The sequence below is a fragment of the Calidris pugnax genome, unplaced genomic scaffold (genome assembly GCF_001431845.1).
Source record: "Calidris pugnax isolate Ruff unplaced genomic scaffold, ASM143184v1 scaffold32, whole genome shotgun sequence".
Lineage (NCBI taxonomy): Eukaryota > Metazoa > Chordata > Aves > Charadriiformes > Scolopacidae > Calidris > Calidris pugnax.
The window spans coordinates 8,678,135-8,703,582 of NW_015090783.1; the positions used below are offsets into that span (position 1 = coordinate 8,678,135).

At 41.8% G+C, this 25,448-nt stretch overlaps 1 protein-coding gene across 1 annotated transcript; it reads left to right on the forward strand.

Annotated features, from left to right (window-relative positions):
• Positions 1-937: 937 nt before the first annotated feature.
• Positions 938-25,448, forward strand: SPPL3 (signal peptide peptidase like 3; the record flags this gene model as incomplete). Its single annotated transcript, XM_014961152.1, has 10 exons — positions 938-1,020; positions 7,121-7,209; positions 10,398-10,517; positions 13,921-13,999; positions 14,754-14,866; positions 19,645-19,751; positions 20,741-20,904; positions 22,166-22,365; positions 23,417-23,526; positions 24,227-25,448. Coding segments are annotated over 10 exons (1,137 nt in total), but the record flags the coding sequence as incomplete, so codon positions are not given.

Genomic DNA, 25,448 nt, shown 5'->3' on the forward strand with positions numbered 1-25,448 from the left:
CCCAAAACCATAGGTAGGGTTTGAGATATGGCTTCATAAGTGCTGGGGAGTGGGAGTGATCATTTCCCTTGTCCTGTGAGCTGCCGGCGTCTTGTTGGTCCCTTCCTCAAGGTCCCTCTTAAAGGGTTGTCTGTCCCCTGGTACATTGACCCCACTCTCCCCAGCTGGCCATCACCAGGGGCTTGCTGAGGCCACCTCTGTCTCAACGCCCACATCTAAAGTAGTTTCAGTGTAAGCTACAGAGCAGGGTTTGCTCTGCCAAGGATAGGGAAAAAAATCGGCAAATATTAGCATTTATATTTCTGTGCTTTAAACACAAAGGTGTGTTGTATCAGGAAGTTGATCTAAATAACGCTGAGTTTTAAGTCTCCTGCTGAAATTGCTACGGGGAATCCCGTATCAAGTTGTCTGCAAGATGCAATAAGGAAGTAATTGTGTGTGGTTTAATAAATAAATTAATAAATAATTTGCAGCTTGTGGGGTTTTGGTTTGCTTTGGGTGTTTGGGTTTTTTTTTTCCCCTGGACTAAATGAAGCTGGAATGCTATATTGCTACTTACTATTATTGGTTAAGACATAAGAAGCCTTACGGAAAACAAGTTAGTGTTATTTGCATGCAAGGTCGCATTAGTTGCAATTGAAGCAATTTAATGTGTTTGAGAAAAAAATAATTGATTGTGGTGAGCTCAGAAGAAATTACAAGGATCTTGAGTTGTCCTTTCATTGTCATACAGATTTTGCATGCTGCTGTCTTGAATATAAAAAAAGTTAATTTACAAGCTACAGGTTTTCTATTCTGAGATGACAGAGTATTTTAGAGAGAGTTGCCATGAAGATTTGTCATCCAATTCTCCCTTTGTAGTACAAGAAAAAGAATTAGCAAATGGCAGTGGAGAAATGGACACTGATGATGACACACCTTCCTTCTTTTTCCCCATTCCAGGGCATATTCCCTTGTGGATTCCAGTCAAGTGTCTACTTTCCTGATTTCTATTCTCCTCATAGTCTACGGCAGTTTCAGGTAAGATTTTTCTTTATGGTTCTGCAGAATTTTTCAAATAAAAATGTGGCAGTGACTCAATACAGTTTCTATTTATGCCTTTTGTTTCATTGTATCTTTGTCAGACTGATGACTAAAGTAAATGAAATATTTCTTGCCTCTGAAAAGGAAACGTAAAAGGAAGAAAAAGTACCTAATTGGGGTTTCTGAAAGACATAGTTGTGTGTCAAGTTACAACACATATAAGATAACTTAGAAGTTAGTCCTTGAAGGCAACTGTGTCAAATTGTATTTTGTAGGGCATAAAAGGATTGTCGAGAGAGAGGAATGTAATGTTATCAATAGTAGAATTCTGTATATAATGTTTCAGTGTTGGTCGATTCATCATGTCCTTGTGATTGCAAACAAGTCTTGTAAAGCAGAGATTCCCGAGTCCCAGTGCTGTCTGCTTGGGTGGGAGGAAGAGCTTTATAGAGAAGTGGGAAGCACCGTCAGTGTGGAATTCCAGCAGAGTGTCTGAGAACTGCTGCAGGATAAGTTCAAATCTCCAAAAAATCAAATTTTCCCCTCTTTGGGAGACTTGAATACAGTTGAGAGAAAACACTGCTGTCTCTTTAGACTTGCAGCTTGTGTTACACAGTTAACTTTAATGTAGTGACACCTGAGGAATGAGATTCACACTGACATATTAAAAAAAAAAATAATCACAGAATGAGAGTTTACCAGTGCAGCATGTTTTCCTTCCTGTTTCTTGAAGAACGGTGCTTCATTTAACAAGTCTGTGGTGAAAGGCCATACATTCACTGTGAAGTCTCTGAACTGCTCTGAGTATTCCTGAAATAGATGATGGCCACGGTCATACATATGATATGTTGCAGCTGTTGGGATAAGAGGTTTTAAATCGCCTTCATAAGTTAATAAAATCATATAATGAAAGAGGCAATTTTCGATAAGAGCTGTCTGCTGTTGCTGGAGGGTATTAGGTAACAGCACTGTTGATGGGATTAAAATAGAAGGCCTTAGGAAGACAAAATCTAAAGATCATGAAAATAAAAAAAAATACTGTATGTATTTAGACTTTTTTCTTCAAGTTTTGGGTCAATGTAGCATATAGTTGAGGGACTAATTCAGTTTTTAACTATTTGAACGTATGCAGTTGTGTAAAAGGAACTGTATTTGGCTGCAAGAAGGCACAGCATTTATTAAAATTCAATTTTCAAAACATAATGCAATATAAACCAGCAGGAGTGCTTGAACTTATATTGCCTCCTCAGAGCTCCTTGCTCTTAAAAATACTTCCCTGCTCTTTGCCATCCTATTGCTATATACACATGCTCTTTAACCGTCTTGTCCTATTATTTACATTTAAAACTGCTCAGGTAACAAGGACCGCAAACTTGAGAACAATCTGCCTTATTGGCTGAGTAGTGGGATGGTGATGGACACAAATCAATTAAGGAAATACCCTTTTCTAGTCTCCTTCCTTTGCCTGTATCCTGAAGACCCCAGGATACAAGTTATTACAGACCAAGATAGGGTCCCATTGTTTTAAAATTAATTTCCTACATGTAGTTTCTTTAGCAGGTGTCAGAGCGGAAACCTGCAGTTATGATGGTGACTTGGACAAATTCCCATTCTGTTTGGTCAGCAAATGACATCTAAAGCAGGTTGTTACAGAAAATTGTGAAGTGGTGTTAAGAAAGGGGTCTAAGATACAACTAAGTTATTTAAGAAATTCAAGTGTGGTAATAACTTGCAAAATTATAGTAATCTGGAAATTCCTAAAGTAGTAAAATAAAAGCTTCTGACAAAGTGGGTGGATTTTCTGAGAAAAGCGACTCGCCAGAAAGACAAAGGAATGGCCCGTGGTGCTTGTTCTCAAATGACAACAATGATGTTTTCACCTAGATTTAAGTGCTTTGTCTCAAATGGAGCTATCGTAAGACAAAAAGCAAATAGCCCTCCTTAGTTAACCTTCATGTTGCAGAGGGTGGGTTTGGTTCTGATTTTCAGTCTGAAAAGAAGGCAACAGAGGTATTGCAGTATCACTGGCCCATGCCTTGAGCAGAAGTGCAGTAATAGGATCAGAAAGAATTGGGTGGGTGAGTCATTAGGATAAAATCCACGTGCGCAGCGGATCTGGTCTAATTCAAGAGGTTTCAGGGGAACAGAGGAAAGCCCTGGGCCATTGTCCTTATTCATACAAGCAGTGTTTGTCCAAAACCCAAACAAACAACCCCCAAACCTCCGAGATATTCAGAAGAATGTCTAATAAATCATGGGTAAAGTCCACATCCAGAACGAAGTGCAGTTTATAGTTGAGTTCCTGCTTTTCTTACTGTGGATGAACAAGTGTTTCCTTCCTACATTTGTGCTTGGTCAGGAATTTTAGCTTCAAGCCCTTCTGAACATCTCTCCCATATGCATTCTGACTGTCTCTCAGCCCTTGAACTTGATATACTTTATTATTGACAGTCAGAAGGGCAAGTGTAATCTTTCATACAGTTACAGGCTGTAAACTGGAGCATGCGTGTATATGTATTAATTATGGATTTTTAAAGAGGTGAGCTTAGCTTGAAACAGGTTGTTTTCCATGGGTTCTTGCAGGACAGCCACCTATTCTTGTCCAAGTGCTTCTCTGTGATTTAAATGTTCGGGTTACTTTGCAAGCAGGTAACAGCTAAATCTTTTTCTATCCTATCACATACCCAGACACGGTCTCTTGGCTTACGTAAAGCCTGATTTAACCCAGAATCTACCTGTTCAAGTATCTGCTTTTAAACCAAACCAAGAAGCGTGGGATGAAGCTGGTGTCTTCTGTCTCTAGGCTCTGGGTACCTAAAGTATGCGTGTAAATAGAAGATAGTTCAGACAGTGCCCTCATGGTTGGCTTTACAACTTGACATTTACTGCAATCAGGGTACACGTTTCACAATTAAAAAAAGAAAGGCTGTGCTTGGTGTTCATAAGCACCTACAGCTTATGTAGGTAGGGACTCGGGCACTCTTACTCCATCTAGGCAGGGAAGACATTTTTTACCTGCACTTTCTGCTGTTGTTGCCCCTGTTCTTATTCCCACCCCAGGTCTTGCATTGGAACTTGTCCTTTAATCTCACAGCAATGTTTTGTAAGCGACAGTACCGATGTTAGAGCACAGATCGTATTTTAGGTGCTCTCTCTATAATATGCATTGAGATTTGATTGAATTAAACTCTCAGGTCAATGACTGATTCTGATCGTAATTTTTTTATTTGGAGCAACCGAAATCTGGCAGTTCTGTGGCAACCCACAGTTCTCACAGCCCCAGAGCTGGTGAGGTGGGTGAGTGTCCTCACTAAAGTAGAGCAAGAACATATTGCGTCTGCCAGCGACACGGTAGATACATACTTGCTTTCATGTTTTCTCCATTGTTTCATAAGAATATTCTCCTGCAGGGTTTCCCTGAAGCGTTGCTGCGATGGAAGTGATCCATAGTTGAATCTGAACTTTCATGATAATAATGTGCCAGCAGCTTACTCATGCCTTTGGCCTCAGCGTAACCCTCCCGAGCGGCTCCCTGTGGGAGGCTGAGCCGTGCCTGCTTTCAAACACTGTGCTGGAAATCCTACCGGCCTGAACTGGGAGGACCCACACAAGAAACAACTCTAGTTTCTTGCCCAACGGGAGGTGCTGGCTCAATGTCGCCTTTGGAAGCCCAGCAGAAACTTGCATAAAAAAGCAAATGTTTCTCGGCTTGTGATTTCTTTACAATCCAGTAGATAGAATTTCAGTATAGCTTGTTTTACAGTACAATTTTTAACTAACTTGGAGGATGTTTTAGTGATCGCTTCTCAATTTTTTTACTATGTTAGGGATAATTTGTAGCAGAGGGAAGGGCCAAATCATAAAATGGTTGGAGGTTATTCAGAAGTTGTCTTGGATCTCGGAGCAGCTGTGTTGCTAAGTGAAAGTAATTTCCTAATTTATGGTTACTTTTGAAGTAGGGATGTTTATAGGTAATAATTGCTGACACTATTACAATGAAAGAAAAAGGGCTGCAGTTGTTTATGAGCAGTAGATCTAATAGTCTCTTCCCAGTGTTCCTTGCTGATAGCAGTCCCTTCAGTTGTGAGTTGCCCGATGCCACTGGGAGAATGATGGTGCAAAGTTCTTGCTAAACTCTGCTAATTCAGAGAGGAATGAAACGCTGCTCGGGGAAAAGAATTGTCTTGTTTGGCTAAATCTTGGAACAAGTCCTGGAGGGTTGTCAGCCTCCTCCTGGAGTTTTATAGCTGGAGAGGAAAATTATGAGGCTACAATGCATTAATGTGGAAAAGGGAAGCGTGAATGAAGGATAAAGGCGCAGCAAATAAGAGGGAGAGCAGAGGGATCTTTAGAAGAACAAGCCAAGAAGAACAGATTAATTTGTTAGAATTTTAGCGTTCTCCCTTGCCTCTCTGTCTTTTTTGATAACTTAGTTGATGACCCACACTCTGTGTAGAAGTACTGTCTGTCTGAGGTTGAAGCTTCCTCATGTTTTGCCTGAACCCTGAAGCTGCTTTAATTTCATACTTCTCTTTGGGAGCACTTGCATGATAGAAACAGAAGAGACAAAAACGTTTTAGACTGGAAGAGCCTTTTTTGTTGTTTTTATTTTATGGAGTGAAACTGCTCAGCCCCTCTTTCTTTACCACACCACACCTCTCTGATACTGCAGACCTCTACGTGCTTGATTTCAGGCCATGTGACGGCAGCACGGAATTGCCCGCTGTGCATTGCCATAAGTAGCCAAATTGAAATAACTTGCCTATAGAATCGACGGCAGCACGGAATTGCCCACTGCATTGCCATAAGTAGCCAAATTGAAATAATGACGGCAGCACGGAATTGCCCGCTGTGCATTGCCATAAGTAGCCAAATTGAAATAACTTGCCTATAGAATTGTGTAGAAGATTGTGGCGTGATTTTTACTTGTCTGCCAGATTAATAAAATGTGTTTACTTTGCGTGGTACAGTTAGTCACAGCTCAACTTGAAAAGGAGTTTAATGCCTGTTGACCTGGAAGTTTGACTGAAATACTTGGTATTTGATGCTGCTGCAGACATCAGGCAGGAGCTGTACAGAGCTTCTGCTGGTTCTCTGCAGCTTATTGGAATAAATACACCTGCAGCTAAGTCATGGGTAGCATGATATGTCAGAATGAGAAACTATCATGGTAAACTTGATTGCTAGTATTTTTATATAAAGCAAACTAGAATTTAAGGATAGATATCACTGCTGGCCAAAACAGACCTTAAATGAAATTCCCCAATTTCAGAAAGTTACACTGAAATTTGTTAGAATATAATTTAGAAGTTGCATCGAAGTCGGAGACTGTGGCAAAAGGGGTAGATTACTGTGTTACTTTGTAACTTTTTAAAAGTGTGCATATCAAAAGGAAAAGGTGAATCAATTAGAGCTGAGCTGGGTATGTAGGGGAATGTTGTCAGCTCCTATGGATGAATTAAGTTGTATCAATTTGTACTATTTATTCAGAGCTTCCTCTAGTCACCTCTTCTGCCTGTATCCAAAATAGGTATCTGGTAAGTAACCAGGCTTTCTAGGCTTTGCTGAAGCTTGGTCAATTAAGTAAGACCTTACATTCAGCAGACAAGTGCTTACAAGCCAGTTTTGGTCATCATTCATAGGAAGATTTAGAGGAAGGACATAATATTGTTTTAAAAATGAAACCCGATAGTTAGATATGAATGAATAGGATTCAAAATGAGAATTTGGAAAGAGTTCATATACATCAGAGAGGTGAAACACTTACTGCATTTCCATCATGTTCTACACTTGCCAGGCAGATAAATCTCTCTGTTGCAGTTTGTTAACACTTAACATTCAGACACTACGGTGCCTAGTCTCACTGTTAGAACCTGTGTGATTTGGTGCCTCATCTATAACTGTAAGCTTTTTTTATTATTTCCCTTTTTTTTTTTTAATAACCAGCATTATGTGTGTGGTGTTTTTTCTAATAACCAGCTTTAAAGGGGTTATTCAGGGAGAGGGTGCTGTGGTAGAGCTGTAATGAGACCGTCGCTGATGAGCCTATAAATAGGAGTTTGAAACTTGCCTGTTAATTTTGCTTTGTTTCCTGCAGGTCTCTTAACATGGACTTTGAGAATCAAGACAAAGAGAAGGACAACAGCAGCACAGCTGGGTCTTTTAATGGCAACAGCACCAATAACAGTAAGGGTTAGCTTTACTCTTTATCTTTTTTTTGTCACCTCGGTGTGCTGCATCTTCTGCTTCATCCGTCCGTGTGTTTCAGCTACGTGGGCTGTAGGTTCACCTGATGTAATGGAACTGGTTTGTCTCACCATCTCACTCTGCACTAATGCTGCTGTCTAGTTCGTGCCCATGGAAGCTAAATTTAAAACATCAATGTAACATTTCCATAATGCATAGAAATTGCACACTGCACAATTTGCCAGGTTTTACTGGAAATGGAAACTGCTTTAATTAAAAAAAACCCACCAAACCCAACACAAACCACCACACAGTTATGAGAAGGGAATGTGATTTCTTTTTGTCTGGAGTTTATCACTGTGACGTATGAGCCAGTCCGTGAGCAGCGAGAGATCTCAGTGCATGTGAACAAGTCCATGATTCAGCTTTATCAATAGAGAAGTTGAAGTATAGAGTTCACATGGCTTTGGGCAACTCATTTATAATGGACAATAAAATAATGGACACACGATCTATTCAGAATGGAGATCAACATGTCAGCTCCTACACGGTGGTTTTCCCTTCTGTAATCTATAAATAGATTCCAGGCAGCTTGGCCATTTGAGATGCAGTGTTTTACAGGTAAAAATATATACGTGAACAGTTAGGGTGGAATGTGTTGTACACAGTGTGCTGTAAATTCATACCTGGGATTAATTTACAGCGATTTATATTCTGAGAAAAGGCTCTAGAATGAATAGTTTCAGCAAGTTTGGAAGACAGGAGTCAGATACGTGAGCAGCCCTGTGCACAAATCCCTGAATGCTAAGATGTCTTTGTTTAAAGTAAGAAATATAGCTTAAATGTTATAAAATGAATAACATATGTTGTAGTGTCTTTTGCTTTTTTGCTTTTTTTTAAAAACTGCTGGTGTTGACACCCCAGAGCAAAGAGGTTTCTGTGCTCAGTGATTCAGCAGTGAACGGTTGAGGCTTTTGGCATCTGGGCAGGGAGAGAAGAGTCTGGGGCTGGGGAATGGGCACGGGAAGGGGCTGAGCTGTCAGAACAATCAGAAATGAAATGAAGAGCTTTGACATTTAACACTGCAGGCACTAATTCCCGTATGCCAAGGTGGTTTGCAGTGTGTCATTTCTGGGTTTTTGCTTTGTTTGTTTTTTCCCTTGGGAAGTTGAAGGGCTTGTGAATAAATGCTCTTTCTCAAAGCAGAAGGAACTAGATCTAAGTCACAGATTAGAGCACAGGAATTGCTGTGTCTTTGCACTGACATCACCAGACTGTCTATATTGTACTTCACCCTTTTGCATCAGACTTCAGTAACACAGAAAGCCCAAGTGACTGAGGAGTTCTGCTTTTTATTTTTAAAATTTATTGTGCTACTTATGTTTAAGAATAATAGCTCCATGACCTGACCTAATAAATGACCACACAGTGCAAACGTCATGGCTTCCATCCTCATTGTTTAGCTTTAATTTTATGAAAATTATTAAATACTTATGAGAGATACTAAGTTGTAGTGTTTGAGGTTTTTCAACATACTCAGATACACTGGTTAACTGAGTTGTGTGGGTAACCCATTATTTAGACAACTTACCCCTATTCCTGTCTTGTGTCCTCAAACCGGGACTCTTCCACAGACAGAAATAAACCAGACACATTCTCACACAGACACAAACAATGTGTGTGTGTGTATTTACATATGCACAGATATTCCACTTGATAACCTAAACACTTCTCTTTAGAGTCCTGGGACTGGTAAAACCCTGCTTCATACAGCAGTGTCTAATTATTTTGGGATAAGACAATGATGTTAAATTGGCTTTAGATCTTATCTAGGTCTGAGTCTTCTATTAATTTTTCATTAGAGACATTTTGCATACTTCTTATTAAGTGACTACTTCAGTTGTTACCTGTTATTTTAATGCTCTACAAGTATAAGTATGACTTGTGTTTTTAATTATGGTACCACTTATGGCTTCTTCCACCCCCCAACTGTGATCAAATGTAAATAAAGCTACAGAGTCTGGTTAAGTTTTAGAATTTGCAGGGATAGATGGGCTTTTCAAAGCCCAATCTTCTCAATTTTGTTAGTAATTCTAAAAACTCATGGTAAAATACAGGAAAAAATGTCCTGTCCCATTATTAATACCCCCAGTAGTCACCCTGCATGGCTGAGAGGGGGAAAATAAATGGAATAAAATATTTCAGTATCTCGGTGCTGCTTAAAATTGCTTCCAGCTATGAAATGTGAGCATGAATTTTTGTAGGCTTTTAGCATAAAAGGCGGTTATAATAGTGCACACTGAACGAGTTGTAGTTTCATAAACGGGTAAATGACTTGGGTGTTTTTTTGAAAGCTGCCTGTTATTGTTAGGCTTGATGTTATCTGGTGATTGCAGCCAGTGATACAATTTAAGTGCATGGTGGCCTTCACCCAAGTGGAATTTGAAGCCGGGGCACCCTTTGCCTGAGCTCGGTCAGTCTAACACCATCTGCAAAGGTTAAACAGGTTAAACACAGCTTTCATACGCTCTGTTCCACACGTTTATGTTGCTTAGTATAAAATGAAGCAAATATATAATTGCTATATGATTCCTGAGCCATAAATAACGTCATTTTTTTAAAACTTGTTATTCATTCTATCTAGGGCACAAGAAAAAAGAAAAATCGTAGATTTTTCTTTTAGCTTTCAGTTTTTGGATTCTGCAAAGCCAAGCTGTTGCCGTGCACACCCGGCCGCACAGCTCAGCTGGCCTGGATTTGCACCAGGCTGTGCTTGGTCAGGGTTGTGCAGGAGGATCTCAGTGTAAACACCTGTTGCACCAGAACTGAAATGGACTATGTTGTCCGAGTCCTCAGCTGTGCTGGTGAGCACGTGTGTGGTGAGAAACAGCCCGAGTTCAATGTCCCTTTCTCTGAGAAAAAAGAAAAATCATAGATTTTTCTTTCAGCTTTCAGTTCTTGGATTCTGCAAAGCTGGGCTGTTGCCGTGCACACCCGGCCGCACAGCTCAGCTGGCCTGGATTTGCACCAGGCTGTGCTTGGTCAGGGTTGTGCAGGAGGATCTCAGTGTAAACACCTGTTGCACCAGAACTGAAATGGACTGTGTTGTCCGAGTCCTCAGCTGTGCTGGTGAGCACGTGTGTGGTGAGAAACAGCCCGAGTTCAATGTCCCTTTCTCTCTGCTGCAGGTATTCAAACCATTGACTCCACCCAGGCGCTGTTCCTGCCCATCGGGGCCTCTGTCTCCCTCCTAGTTATGTTCTTCTTCTTTGATTCAGTTCAAGTTGTCTTTACAATATGCACAGCAGGTGAGTAAGTTTTATTCTCATTATAAGAGTTGGAATAGGACAGAAAGCATTGATATAATTAAATAGTGTTGATAAGAATTATAATCCATGTCATAGTACAGCTAAAGGAAACCTCATCAGGTTCCGCAGTTGTATTTTCGTGTCTCTGCAGCTATTAATAAAGAGACAAGTATTATTTGAGAAATATTTTCCATGTACAGATTTGTTAAACCTACTGAACTATAAATTGCCAGTTTTGAAGGATGCCGGATGTATTATTTTACATAAAGTTCACTTGTTTATAAGTCAGTGCTCACGACTGTACGTGGTATTTGATCATTCAGGTACTCTGTAGGATCGTGGAGGTCCTATCCAGAGACTTCTTTTCCCAGTTTAATTTTGGTTTTTGCTGTTACATGATTTTTCTTCATTTCAAGGGTACTTCTGGTCACAGTAGCATTTTGAGTATTATACTTTTGCACTGCTTGAATTTAGAACAAAAATGAAACACTTGTGCTCAATAAGTTCCAAGTCCTCTGATCTCATTTATTATTTACATTTTGTCATTTAGGTAAAGACCAGGGCTTTGATTTTTGGAAAATTTTGGCTTTTTGATCTTTTTGCAGTTCTTCAAGAGACCAGCAAGGGTAACAAGGTAGTTCTTCAAGAGACCAACAAGGTTCAGGGTAGCAAGATTCTTCCTAATGCTCCAAATTTGCAGCAGCTTTTAAAAATTGTGCTCTTTGGTCCATATACTGAGTCTGTGAAGATTCCTAAACCCTGAAATTCTTCACATCCTCTCCTAATCCATGTGTATCAGCTCAGGCTTTTCCCTCGGGGTTTCACTCCTGAGCTGCACGTCCTCTCCAGCCTCCTCAACAGGGCTGATGTTGATGGCAGGAATCTAAATCTCTGCTATCGACAGGAGTCTTGATGCTCCTGCCTCCAGCTCTGGAGGCACAGTCCTGTGGAGGTCTGCTGAGTGTGGCCTTCATAACTTTGTCTTATGACAAATACATTCTTTCCTATTAAAAATAAATTATTACTTCATATAAATTCCATTATATGCTAGATATTGGGAGAATACATATACGCATACATACATATAAGATATTATAAGGGAAGATTTATGACAAAAGACAAATTTTAATTTGTCAAGATTATTGATCCATGTATTTCTGGAATGACCTTGACATTTGTGACTTTATTCGTAACGTTTGCAGGGTGTAATTAGAGGATACTGTGTCAGTCGGGGCTTGTTGCAGGTTTAAGAGGATTGGGTCTGTTTGGATTAGTGCACTTGGGCATCTTTATTCCTGAACCAGGTTTTATGATACTTTTGTGCTTTTCCTTGGTCTTGCATGAGAGGGTGTCATTAAGCACAGGGGACTTTGGCCCCAGAACTTCTGAAGTGCAAAGCTCCCTCAGAGGCTGTACAGCAGGATGTGGACCCCGACGGAGCTGGGAACTGTGGGACTCGGTCCCTCTCTCCCCTGAAGCTCAAGCCCTGCTATTTTACATCCTCTTCTTGTAGATTTCAGAGGCTGATGCTGAGGGATTTGTAAATTACAGCTGATGTCTGGTTTCTTAAACCCCTCTCAAATCTTCCTCTGGCAAAGATCTGCTTTTCAGGGAAGAGCCAGGAGCAAAAGTGGGCAGAGCAAAGAGTCCCACAGCCCGCGGCTGGGTCCGGCTGGTGGCAGAGGGCAGAGCTGAAGCGCTGGCACGGTGCCTGCAGACAGCAGTTAAGCCAAGGGATTGCTGGTTGAATAATAGGTATTGAGACTAGAGGGGAGAGAGAACTTATGGCTGGAAGCCTGGACAGTCAGGAATGAGATTAAGAGTGGGCACTTGTGGGCACTGTGTATTAGTGTGATTACGTTTTAATTCTTATACTCTCTAAACGAGCCCAGCTTTGGGGTGACAGCAGCTGGGGGCAGCAGGACAGGAGGCACAGGGTTCAGGACAGGAGGCACAGGGTTCCCCGTGGGACGTGCTGGAGGGGAGGAAGGGGAAGGGGAGACTACAAGAGCAAAGCGGGTCGGTGTGGGTGATGAAGGTGGGTGATGAAGGGTCAGTCCCGCTGCGGTGGAGGCGCAGGAGGGAGCAGGGCAGGAGGTGGTGAGCCCGGCAGGACGTGGGGCAGCAGGGACACAGGTTTCTGGGCAGCGTTCTTTGCCGAGCGCCTCTGGAAGGGTTCCCAGCTCAGCGTGTGCGGAGCTGCCACACTTCACTCTTTCCCTACCCACTCTGCTTTTTTCCCTCCTCTCTGAAATAGTGATAGAACTGTGAGTTTCCATGGTGCTATTTGCATACAGACACTTTACAAAAAAAATTCTTAAAGGAGTTGATTTTTTTTTTTTAATATATATAAAAAAATCTTCCTCCCACCAGAAAGGGCAGAATTGAGGGGTGGAAAGATGTGGTTTGACCAAACCAATTTCTTTTCTGCAGTTGGCTTAAAGAGAACGTTTGATTCCTTCCCAACTTCTTCACTTGAGAAAAAAAAAAAAAAAAATCCCCTTTCAAAACCACCACCAACCATCGCAGCGTTGGGAGCAATGAGTAGAGGGCAGCACAAAGATTGGATTTGCAGAAAATGTCCAGCGACCCTTCCCTTTTCATTTGGGTCTGTTCTTGCTGCAGCAGTTTTGGATGCCGACACGGCTGTGTCTCCACACCCCACTCCTCAGCCTTTTACACAGTCCTTAGTACAAATTCAGCGCTGTTAGTTTTTAAAAAACTGGAAGAAAATATTATTATAAATACCAGCAATTCCTAAATGCTTTTACAAATGCGTGGGTGGGATAAGTATGCTTCTTAAAAAAGAAAATGTTTATGGAAATATTCTATTTGTGTGTTTATGTATTTTTATCGTCTTGTTTTCAAAAACTTACAGCACTTCATATTTTAACAAATTTAAGTTGCCAGCTACTGGATATAGCTTATCTTATGCTGTGCTGTGTTTCAGTAGTGAATAAAGGGTTTTGAGTGAGATGGGGGGAACTGTCTGAGTTAAAAAGTGGAAAAAACCCTTTATTAAGCTGCCTTAGTCTGTGTTATACATTGAAGAATTTTAAAAGAATCTCACAACCAGTCTGTAGTAAGATCTTTCTTTTTTTGACTCGGAAAACTTCTTCTTGCTCACATAGTCATGAATAATGTTAAGACTTTTTTTTTAAGGTTTTGGGATGTTGCATTCCTTTGAGAGCTTCTCTGTTGATTGCAGTTTGAAGCGTACTAACAATAGAAGTTCTGCAGAAAACCTTGGAGCCTTGAGCTGCTCGTGCTTTAATAATAATGCTGCAGCGTATGATAATAGGACATTGTTTCAAGACCTTTTTTCAAATTAGAGAAGCTTGTTTGTGTACTGTAGAAATCAGGTCTGAATGTACTAATATTACCTTTTCTTCTTTTTTTCTAGTCCTTGCAACAATAGCTTTTGCTTTCCTTCTGCTCCCGATGTGCCAGTACTTAACACGGCCTTGTTCACCTCAAAACAAGTAAGGACTTGAGAAATCTTTTGCTCGTCTCCTTGTACGTTGTACTCATTTCTTTTAATGAGAATTCTTCAGCGGAGTCTTTGGTTACGAGCATTATCCTCGGGGCTTCAGGGCTGGTGTTTGTGCATATTTTTTTTGTTCCAGCACCATGTTTCCACTGTGAAACCAGGAAGCACAATTTCTGCCAGTCACGCAGACTTTCCAGCCTGGGAAACGCGGTACCATTGCAGGGGACTATGTTTCCCAACAGGGGGTTGTAGAAGTTTGGCTTATTTTGGCCGAGATTTCAGAGTTTGGGATTTGGTATTGGATTTTAATGTTTGTTAATGTTGGACTATGGATTTGAATGGTGGCTCTTGCAGGGATTGTAGTTACGCTAATGAAAATTGCAGTTGTTAATGTCATGTTTTGAAACTTTTTTTTTTTTAACCTTGTGACTCGGGTTCATGTTGCAAAAACACTATCTTAGATGGTACGAGGAAATAGCATTCATGGTAACAATTTCAAGCAAGGTGCCAGGATTTACAGCGTTTTTTCCATCCCTGTGAAGTTCAGGCTTTACACACTTTATTTGAATGTGAGGAAAGCTTTCATTTTGTTGCTGTTTTGGTACCTATTTGTGGCAAAGGAACTTCCCTTCAGTTGTTCTTGGCATCTTTCATCAGCAGTTGAACCTTGTTCCAACAGTGTCCATTTTCTGTTCTTTAAATGGAAACATAAAGTCTGCTGGCTGATGTTTATATGTTGTCCCTAGGATTTCCTTTGGCTGCTGCGGGCGTTTCACTGCTGCTGAGCTGCTCTCCTTTTCTCTCTCTGTGATGCTTGTCCTTATCTGGGTCCTGACCGGCCACTGGCTCCTTATGGATGGTGAGTATGTGAATGAAGGGGTTTTACTACTGTTCCCTGCCTGTTCTGACACATCCAGTCACCTGGTGATTGGTGAAATGTGCTGATATTAATGGCTTGCTGAGTTGTAATATTGCGTGGTCGACTCCCTGAAAACAACCGCTCTCAGGAACACGCCAGGGTGATGTTTGGGACGCCTGTTTTTCTGGTTTGTAAAAGCTTGCAAGGAGGTGCCAGAACACCCATGAAAGACTCTGCACCTGTGTGGTGCAGGGTGGAACGCCAGTTTTAGTTAAAGATGTGTGGTTCTTTATGAATCATAACTTGATCTTAACAATCTGGTTAATTTTTGCTGTGCTTCTTGTTGTTTTTTGGTTCAGATGGTCAAATAATTTGTTGTGAGACGGTTCACAGTAGCTGGTTGTCTTTGATCTCTTTGACGCTTGCCAGTTAGTGTGGTGAGATGGGTGAAGCTGGCAGGCACCCAGTTGGCTTGAAGGTGTGATTTATTTATTTTTTCTTCATGCTGGTTGAACTGAATTTGCAGTTTACTGTTCCGAAAAGGAGCTTTCCTCCTTCCCTCCAGCCTTCCACATCTCTTGTGCCAGCTCTGGCACTCGTTTAATCACATGGTGAACCGATTCAGCTCCCTAGAATGGCAGCGTGCTCTTTTTGCCAGGCTATTTTGCTGCTGTTGCAGTGAGATGAATTGGATTATTGTGCAGTCAGGTATGTGCTAAATCTGGCAGAAGGTAAGTGGCAGCACGATGGGATCTAAGAGGATGGAGTGGACGTGATAGGAAAGGAGCAGGACCTCTGCTCCTCAGCTGTGTCAGGCAGCTAAATTGGCTTAGGACATCTCGTGAAATGGCACCCCGAGGTTGTGATTGCCTCAAGAAAACAAGCTGGGACCACACTGCCTGCTCTTGAAATGGTTTCTTGCAATAGAAAACATGCATCCCATCAGCTTCCCAGCTCCTCCTGAACGAAATAGTGGAAAGTCCTTAGCACTGAAACCTCTCCTGGCGCTTTTTTTTATTCCTTTTGTATGTGGGCATTATGCTTCATTCATACTTTTTGCTGCTTTAAAAATTCCCCCTGTTGTATTTTGGGGAATGCTTTTGAAAGGACCCGGATACCGAATAAAAAAATGCAGATGATGCTTGTTTTGTGTTAAGCAGAGTAGCCCAGCATGAAATCAAGGGTGATTTTTGATCTGCAGTAGCTGCAAAGCTAAATGGAGTGTAAAGTGTGGATTTGGACAAAATCTGAAAAGACTTGTCTACATTGATATATCTGCAGAAGCGTTTACTTAAAAATAGCTATTTTTGTGAGCACTTGGGTCTGAAATAGTGGTCTTTGAGGTAATTAATCTGCAGAGTAATGGCCAACTGGTGCAGAGTGGTTTTTGGGTTTTATTTCTCTTGGTGGTTATTATTTACTGAATTGTGTTGATACTGTCTAGCTTTGGAGTATCTTATGTACTTTATATTAAGAGGACATGTACTATATAGGTAAGCCTCCTGTCCTTTGTTCAAATCCAATTAAATCAACGTTTGTAAGTGCCATGGAAAAGGGAAGGGCATTTATTGGCCTTCATCAGGGAAGCAGACTGTGCAGTGGGATATGCTGCTGCAAGCGGGATCGCATCGTCCCTGCCTTTACCCTTTGCTTCTCTGTAACTGGATACTTGAGACCCCAGTTAATCTTCTTTGGGGGGAAACGTGGGCAATAAGAACTGCTCAGTCATATATGCAAGTGGAGCACTCGCAGGTCTTTAAGCCGGCGCCTGCCAGCTGCTGGCTGTGCTGGGGTCGGACTCCTCCTCCTGGCTCACGCGGGGACGATCTTCTGTTTCACTGTGGGCAGAAAATGGAAGAATGTTGTGAACGGGCTTCACATCGGCTGGGGGAGACATGGGGCCAGCAGATCTTCTTGTGTGTGTGGCTTGCTGCTGTGTGCTTGATTCCGTCTTTGTGAGCGGAGTATTTCTACTTGAGAGCTGAGTAAAAAGGAGGAGAAATACTTCATGGTGATTTCCAGTCCTTGCGAAGTCGAGGTATGGCAATTCCTGCCAGAACGGTCCTCATGGCTCAGATACTACAACTGCCCGTCAGCGCAGCAGTTGGTTGAACTGTTTCTGAAGCCAGGGCCAGTTTACAGGACAGAATGAGCAGATACTGTCTCCAGAGGGTTGTTCTGGCATACGATGATGTACATTTGTAGGTCTTGAAATGCTCATTTCTCAGAGTGGATTGTTTGATGACAGACCCATCAAGGATGGTCACTGTCCCCTAGTGAAGCCTGGTTAAAAGCTTTCCTATACAGTGGAGGGAGCCGGAGGGTGCAGTGGGAAGGCTGCTTCCCGGTGTGTGTTCTTATTCCTACTCTTCAAAAAATCATCTGAGAGTTTTTTAGGAACGCCGCTATGTCAGAACTTTGGTACCTGTGTCTGTCAGAGGTCAGTGGGAGGGCTGGGGGGGAAGTTTAACCCGTGGCAACTGGCATAATGCTGTGTAAGCCAGAGACCACAGCAGCATCGCGGCGGTTTCGTCTGTTCTGGGGGCAGTAGCGCAGTGAAGCTGAAAAATAAGCTGTATCCAGAGAGTCTAATAAAAAATGTGAGAATATGCATAATCCTCAGAATATCCTTATTCCATAAGGAGTGTGCTTGCAGGGACTCTGAAGTTAATTCGTTCTGTTAATTGAAGGTTAACTCTTTCAGTTAGTTCTTTCTTATTCAGCTTTGTTAACCCGTTGCCCAACACTTCCAACCCAGAGCTACTGTTTGTGTGGCCATTTTACACCCCCCACTCCAATTTGGAGTATATTTTAATGGAGATCTGCCTTATTTAATTTGTTAACACCATCTGTGAGCTTGGATATGGATGACTTTGTTTCTCCTATGATTGCTGGACTCTTTTGCTGGAAAAGGAAGCTGCCGGCCACTTGGAGAAGCCCGTTGGTTTGACTGCACTTTGGCCTGTGTGACTCCTACTCGCTCTTCTGTTTTTTAAATTTACCAATGTTTCTTAGAGCAGTTGCAAAACTGCCTAATTGTTAACATCTGTATTTCACTGTCATCTAAAGGACTTTTTTCCACCTCCTTTCCTACCCAGTATTTGCTCAGTTTGATGAAAGTCTTGCGCGTGTGCCTGTTTGTTTCAGTGACACAGAAATGGGGTGTCTGAACAATAGATAAAACTTCACGCTGGTTAAAACATTTCCACTTCTAGTTAATTATAACCTGGAGATCCTCTCCTAAATATAGGCTTGTTTGAGCTATTATTAACGTTGGCTTTAGAGAAACCTCCTTGATTTAAGACAGATTGTTCCCTTGTATTTGCTCTTGTGCCCGAGGAAGTCTGTAACTGAAGGCTATATTGAATTACCGAAGCGGCTCTCGCTGCTTTGCTGTGTCAAATTCTTTAAACCTCAATAATTTGCTCTACATTTTATCGCCAGTTACAGTTATGCGGCATGATTTAGGGTACATTTTTATCTGAGTAATCCCATTACTTTGTTAAAACTGGCAGCCGTGACAGTGTTGTGCTGGGCTTGTCAGTTCTCAGCAGATGGGATCAGCCCCCAGCAGGTGACTGGTGGCTCTTTTTCCCCTTCAATCCGTATGGAAACATTTCCTTGGTGTTTTGATGGAAGAACTCCACATCTCTCAGGTGAATTGGTCAAAATAGGATTATAACTTTTTACAGATTCTGTGTCACATGAGACTATGAATACTAGACGTTTTGTTTACAAATGTCTGCGTACTTAAGTGAAATCTGGTCCCAACGGGGCTCTGTTATTCCTTGTAAATATACCGGTATCACAGATGAAAGTTGATTACCTTTTAAATTTTAAACTTTTTTATTGTAAGTATCTCTTTAGGGATTTACTTATAACCAATTGAAGTGTGTTTGATTGTCAGTTGGTAGCTGAGGCTTGGCTTACAGAAGCAGGAAATTGCACAATTGTGAAGACTGGGATTATATTTTTAATTTTAGTGTAGAGTCCCAGTTTTCTACCCTGACAAAATTCCCCTTGGAACAGAACTAACACGGGAGCCGCGGCACGTCATTCAGCTCCTTGATCTGGCTGAAAACTCACCCCTGAGAGAGGGGTTAGGAAAAGACTTGCCCGTATTTTTTTCCCCCGTTGGTAGGTAGGGGCTTTCACGTAGGTTTTTGTTCTTGGGAAATCCCGGTGTATCTAAACGATAACATTTCGTAGCGTGCGTTGGGGCAGCCTTGCACAATCCTGCCCAAGCAGATCGGTTTGAGTGGGTTTTTGTCACATCATGTTGTAACACGCCACGCAGCCACGCTGTTTCTGAATTCAGAGTCAAGGTTTCTATTTATTTTATGTGTTTACTAGAAAACCTCCTAATAGTGTAAAAGTAGAGGTCTGTGTCTGGGGCACAAAGAATTCAGAGTTGTTTTGTTGCTTGTGTGACTGGGTAGTCAGTATTTCATGGGGAAGATGGAGTCTGTAGGACACAAGCCATGAAAACATGTCTTTGTGGTGGGTGGTGGAAGCTGATGGGATGGGCAGCTGTGCCTGCAGGGGCGTTTCTGCTGCCAGGGGACCACGGTCGCCCTTGGCTACTGAATGTATCTGACTTTTCTTAACTCTGGTAAGAAGAATTTCACTATCTGGAAATAGTGGATGGTCAGTGCTGTGCAGGTGCAAACAGAGGCTTCTTTAGGGTGTTTTTTTGTGGGGAGGTATTGGTTTGGGTTGTTTTGGTTTGTTTTATTTTGCCTTTTTTAGTGAACTAATTATGTGCTTGCCTTTTGTAGCTCTGGCTATGGGCCTGTGTGTTGCAATGATAGCCTTTGTTCGGCTGCCGAGCCTGAAGGTTTCCTGCTTGCTACTCTCTGGGTTACTAATTTATGATGTCTTTTGGGTAAGTGTTTTGTTTCGTTTTGCTAAAACTGTTTTTATCCTTTGGATTTGTAATTGGCCTTGGGCCATTCTAACATGAAATGTACTAGTATGAAGTTGATGAAATCTGGCAAAGCCAGAAGATCAGCTTCATTGCTCCTTTCTGAGACGTTAACGTCTGCAGCAGGATACAGAATGATTTCCTTGCTAATTAGTTGACAAAAGCAGAAACATGCTTAGAATATTTCAACTCTGGCATATTGTTTAAAAAGAAAAAAAAAAAAAAAAAAAGGGGGGACCTAAAGTTTTGAAAGCCTGGCTGAAGATCAGAACAAGCATTTCTAAGTAAACCCAAATCCTGACCCACGCTGGCACAGTGTACACGTACCAGCTTCTGATGAGCAGTGAAATGGCCAAACAGGGGTGCAGCCTGAGGGACAGCCAGTAAGGCTGGGGTAAAACCTTACCATGCTTTTACAAGGAACCTGAGAGAAGACATTTTGTAATAGTGAAAGGATTTTGTTTTACCTTTGCGTAACACCAAGCGCTGATGCAGGGCAGCGCTTGCTGGTGGCCAATCCGTTTCCCAGAGGGATGAGCTGCAGCCCAAGAGCCTGGTTGAAGTGAATGTTGCATCATTGAGCACCGCACTCACCTCTGCTTTGCTTTCAAGTTTTCTCATATTTTCAGTACCCTGGTACCTGCCTTTCTAGTCCTGGACCACCTGCTTGTAGTCCGGACAGGTCCTTTGCCAAAGGGACTTTATCTATTGATCAGAGTCTTGATATCAGAAACTATATTCCAGTTATTCTTGAGAATTAATAGTGTAAAAAACTTTATCTGAATTTTTGAAATACATTTTGCCTTTTGTCATATATACAATGTATGCATGGAAAATTTGGACCATATCCTTTCTTTTCTTGAATAAGCAAAGCAAAAAACCCACACATTTTTGAGTCACTACATAATAGCAATTTCTGTGTAATTTCTGATTATTTTCTTGCTCCATAGGTCTTTTTTTCTGCCTACATCTTTAACAGCAACGTTATGGTCAAAGTGGCCACACAACCAGCTGATAATCCCCTTGATGTTTTATCCCGGAAACTTCACCTGGGACCAAATGTGGGCAGAGACGTTCCCCGTCTGTCGCTGCCTGGTAAACTTGTATTTCCAAGGTAAAATCAGTAATTCTTTTATTGTATTATTTAAGAAAAAATTTCCCTTACTGTACTTTTTATTAGCACTAAATCTGTTGGAACATACCAGCTCAGTTCCCTGTTGAGTCTCTCCCTCTTCATGATAAAAAGGTCTATAATGAGTAGTGAGGATGGGACACTTTGCATTTGCTGACTGACTGTGTGCAGAAATGATCCTAATTAGGTTAAAAAGTGGCCTGTTCAGAAGAGGATACACTTTTCAACATAGGAGTGAGTTCTACTGTTTAATGACTGCTCTTGTAGGATTTATGACCTAATGCTTAAAAGCAAAAAACCTGAGGTTTATTATAAAATCAGAATAGTCTTGATTAGTGCATAATGGCAAGTGATTGGGAAGGGAGTTAGAAGCGGATGTGAGCGAGGGCTTACCAGGAACGTGGGGTGTTGGGGGGAGATGATTCCCATCTCTGCTGCAGGGGCTCCTTCCTGTCCCAGGCTCTGGACAGGCCCGTGTAGGCCAGGCTGGGCTGTGAGCCCCAGCGGTTACACGGTGGGTTGTGTTGGTGTATCTGCTCTTGCTTCTTTAGATGTTGGGATCCTGAAATTACAGCGATTAGGAGTTGATTATCGTCTGCAACGATCAAATCAAAATTGTTCATTTTGTCAACTTTGTGATAATTTAGCTTAGTTTTCATGAAAAAGACCTTGGATTTAAGATAATGGGCAATTTTAGTTCTTAATCTGCTTAGCAATTTGCTCTTTTCTGGGAGTCTGGTGAGACTACAGTTTTCTACGTGTTTTGTCTGAATGAGGCCAACGACCTGAGAAGCCCATAAATAGAGTTATTGCCTTGCATCAGAGGTGCTGTGTGCACAGGGGAGCGAAGGGGCGGTGTCGTATCAGCGATAATCAGTCTGATAAAATGGTCAGCTGGTGCCTCCCATCACTGCTTCGAAGAGAGAAGACAGAAAAACTGAGTTGGTGGATGTGTTTCACTGAGTGAGTTAAGAGCAGAAGCAGTTTAAAGACCACTGGTAGAAATAAACTGGTTTGGAGCAGCATGTCATTACTGTCAAAATGGATATGTTTAAAACTGAACTAAGTGGTGAAATCACTCAGGAAAAACATCTTCAGTAGCCAACATTGAGCTTCTGCTACATCAAAGCTCAACAGTAGAAAGAAGGGATGTGCAAAATGAAGCTCAGAACCAAAGTGGAGGAGTCTAGAGCTTGTCACCTTGTGTCCTGGGCACGAAAACCCAATTCCGGGTGCTCTCTAGTTCCACAGGCAGCCACTTCTCCATGCTGGGGATCGGAGACATTGTGATGCCAGGTCTTCTGCTCTGCTTCGTCCTGCGCTACGATAACTACAAAAAACAAGCCAACAGTGACTCCTGTGGTGCCCCAGGACCAGGGAACATCTCTGGGCGTATGCAGAAGGTCTCTTACTTTCACTGCACACTTATTGGATATTTTGTAGGTGAGTAATTAGTTTAATACGCATAGCTGCTTAGCGAGCAGAAGTGGGATTATTGTAGTAGGTTTAAAAGATGATGAAAGCAAGTGTAAAGAGGCTTTGGGAGAATGCTTTGTTATGTTCTTTTTTAATCCTCCTCTCTTTGGGTTTCATTGGGATGGTCCAGGGAGAAAAAAACTTCTGTAGACTCCTTTTAAAGAAATATTTTTTGTTATCTTTAATTTAGAGGATGAAAGAGATTATCAGTGTATTTTTGTTAGCAATTTTTTATACTTTGCTTTACTCACATAGAAGGTGTCGTAGCTCATACCTGGGTTATGGGGAAAAATACGTGAGTTTCTAGATGGCTTATGCTGTGCAGGAGCACATCTAGGTAATTTTTGTATCCTACTGTTAATGCTTATGATTCTGTGACATTTTAGTATGTATAGAAAATTATAAGTAGTCACAACTGGAACGCTGTTTCTGATTTGATGTAGCCTTCCCTCTCCTCCCTAACATAAAATAGATTTTTCCCTAAGGTCGGGACGTGTGTGTGCTCATCCTGGCCTCCTGCAGCCCTGAGGATGAAAAGACCATTTCCTACCAATAGCCTTCCTCCTCCCACCCTCCTGCTTTTCCCCCTGCATTCTCTTTGGGCAAGTATCCAGGAAAATCTCTCCTGGTGTGTGCAATCCTTCCTCTCACCCCCCCTTTCCCAGGCCAGGAGCCTCAGACTGACAGTCTGGAGAGGTACCAGCACTGGAGCACACTCCAGCCCAGCACGCTCAACTGCCTCCCCTTCGCCTTTCCTTGTCTTTTGTTTGAATTACTCTTAGCTCAGTCTTTGAGATTCAAATCTGGAGCAAGTGGCTCACCACGGACTAATATTAACACAGAGTAATTTTTCACTGTTTTGTTTGTCTTAAACCTATTCAGGGAAGGGGAAGCACAGATAAGTACCTTTTCCACAGCTTGTCTCTTAAAATGGTGGGGAAGGGAGCCACGTGTGGATGAAATGATTAGAACATTCATATGCAACCTAAAGATAATTGTCACCTTTTTTCTGTTTCAGGTCTATTAACTGCAACAGTAGCTTCTCGCATTCACCGGGCAGCCCAGCCTGCCCTCCTCTATTTGGTACCGTTCACTTTATTGCCGCTCCTCACCATGGCCTATTTAAAGGTAAGAAGGGTTATGTATCTGCAGCAGGAAGCTCGGGGCTCAGCTGGAAGCGGTCACGGCTCTCGCACTGGGCACCAGTTCTCCTGAGGTGACGTGTGTCCTCACCCCTCCTGAGCAGCCCAGGCCCAGTCTCAGCTTTGGAGCTGAGAGTTGAGTTCCTGAAATAGAAAATAATTTATGTCTATAAAAGTACCAGTAATTACAAACTAACGAAATTCTGAAGTATTAAGTGCTGTTTAATTAAGTGAGTGAATTTGTCCTCACCCAGCTGGTTGTGGAAGAATGCGGGCACAAAGGTCGGACAGAGATTGGAGAGGCAGATCCTTGTTTACCTCTTTCCAGTCACTGGTTCTGAACTGAAATTTTAAAATGTAACCTCTCCTGTCACGGGGCTGTTGTCGAAACACACACCTCGCACTCTGCAGAGTGGAGCATAAGAAATGGCAGAATTTTCCACCTGCATAAATATTTTCCTTCCCATCAGAACCCCATTTTAGGTAGATCTGCTGCCAAAATAAGATGTTCTGGCCTGACAGGGAAAGGATTTATTTTTGACTATCTTTATTGTCATTTGCAAAGTAGGCGAAGAATAGATTTGCTTTAAGACATGCTTGCAATTATATGTGCTTTTTAAAATCTGAATTCTAAATGGACTTTGAAGTTTCTGAGGGCGTGGTCCTTCTGCTGTTCTCCTGCCTAGGGCGATCTACGTCGCATGTGGTCTGAGCCTTTCCACTCCAAGTCCAGCAGCTCCCGTTTCCTGGAAGTATGATGGAACAGATAGAAAGTGACCTGAACTTCTGCCTTGGTCCTTTTCACTTTAACTTGTGGCTTTGTCGTCTCCTGCCATCTGGACTGGCTGGTACTTGGGAAGGTACCAATTACGGGACTTTTAGGAAAGGACTTTGTATCAAAAGGAGGAAAAGAAAAAAAAAGCAAAGATCCTGGAGCTGCGTGTGACTCCGTATCTCCCTGCAGATTGGAATTGGGGACCCTTTGTGCAACTGCAGCCACTTTCCTCTTTTCCTCGCTCAGATGGATTAGTACCAGACTATTACCTTTGTGAGAGAGGAAGAGACAGACTTGAAACTGAAAACGGCTTGAAGTCGTTCAAAAACTTGTGAACACTAAAAGAAAAAACGGTTTAAGCAAACTGAAGCTTCTTCAGAGAACCCCTCGTGTACATTGGGACCAGTTTCCTGCTGGACTTCGGTTTTGAAAAGAACTGAGACAGAAGGTCTTCTGTCACAATATTGGGTTTTTTTTGATTTATTAAATATTTCCTGTGGTGTGAGGTTACTTATTAAATCCACAGACATTGAGTGACTTCTTGCAGTATACATATAAAAATTTGTTGTAACAAGTTACATTTCCACCCAGATGTCATGTTGCAGTGAAAAAGGGCACGATTTTTATACATATATATATACACACATATAGATATATATATGAATAAATAAAAAGGAAAAACCTGCTAAGATCATGCTATGTAGCAGACAGGGGCTTGCTGTAATTTTTAGCATGTAGAGCAGTTTACTCTGGCTTTCTTGTATATGGATCTACAATGAGCTGCTGTTTTTCCCCCCCTCCTACAACTGAACCTGCAGTTTAAAAACAAATGTAGTATTTGTACTGATTGTACTCACGGACTTTGGGGGATATTTGATTTTGATCAATGTAGCAAACTAGGGAAAAAAAAAAAGTTCAAACCTGACCCTGTTCGTTTGAGGGGGGAGGGGGTGGGGTGTGTCTTTTTTTCTTTTTTTTTCTTTTTTTTTTAATTTTCTTTTTTTACAAACAGCTCCCTTGCAGGTTTTTAGTAGTTCCTTCTTGACCCAGTGCATGTATTATAGCAGCAATTGTCTTTGTGCTTTCTGATCATAGTAATGTATCACTTGTAAATACATTTTTTCTATTTTCTA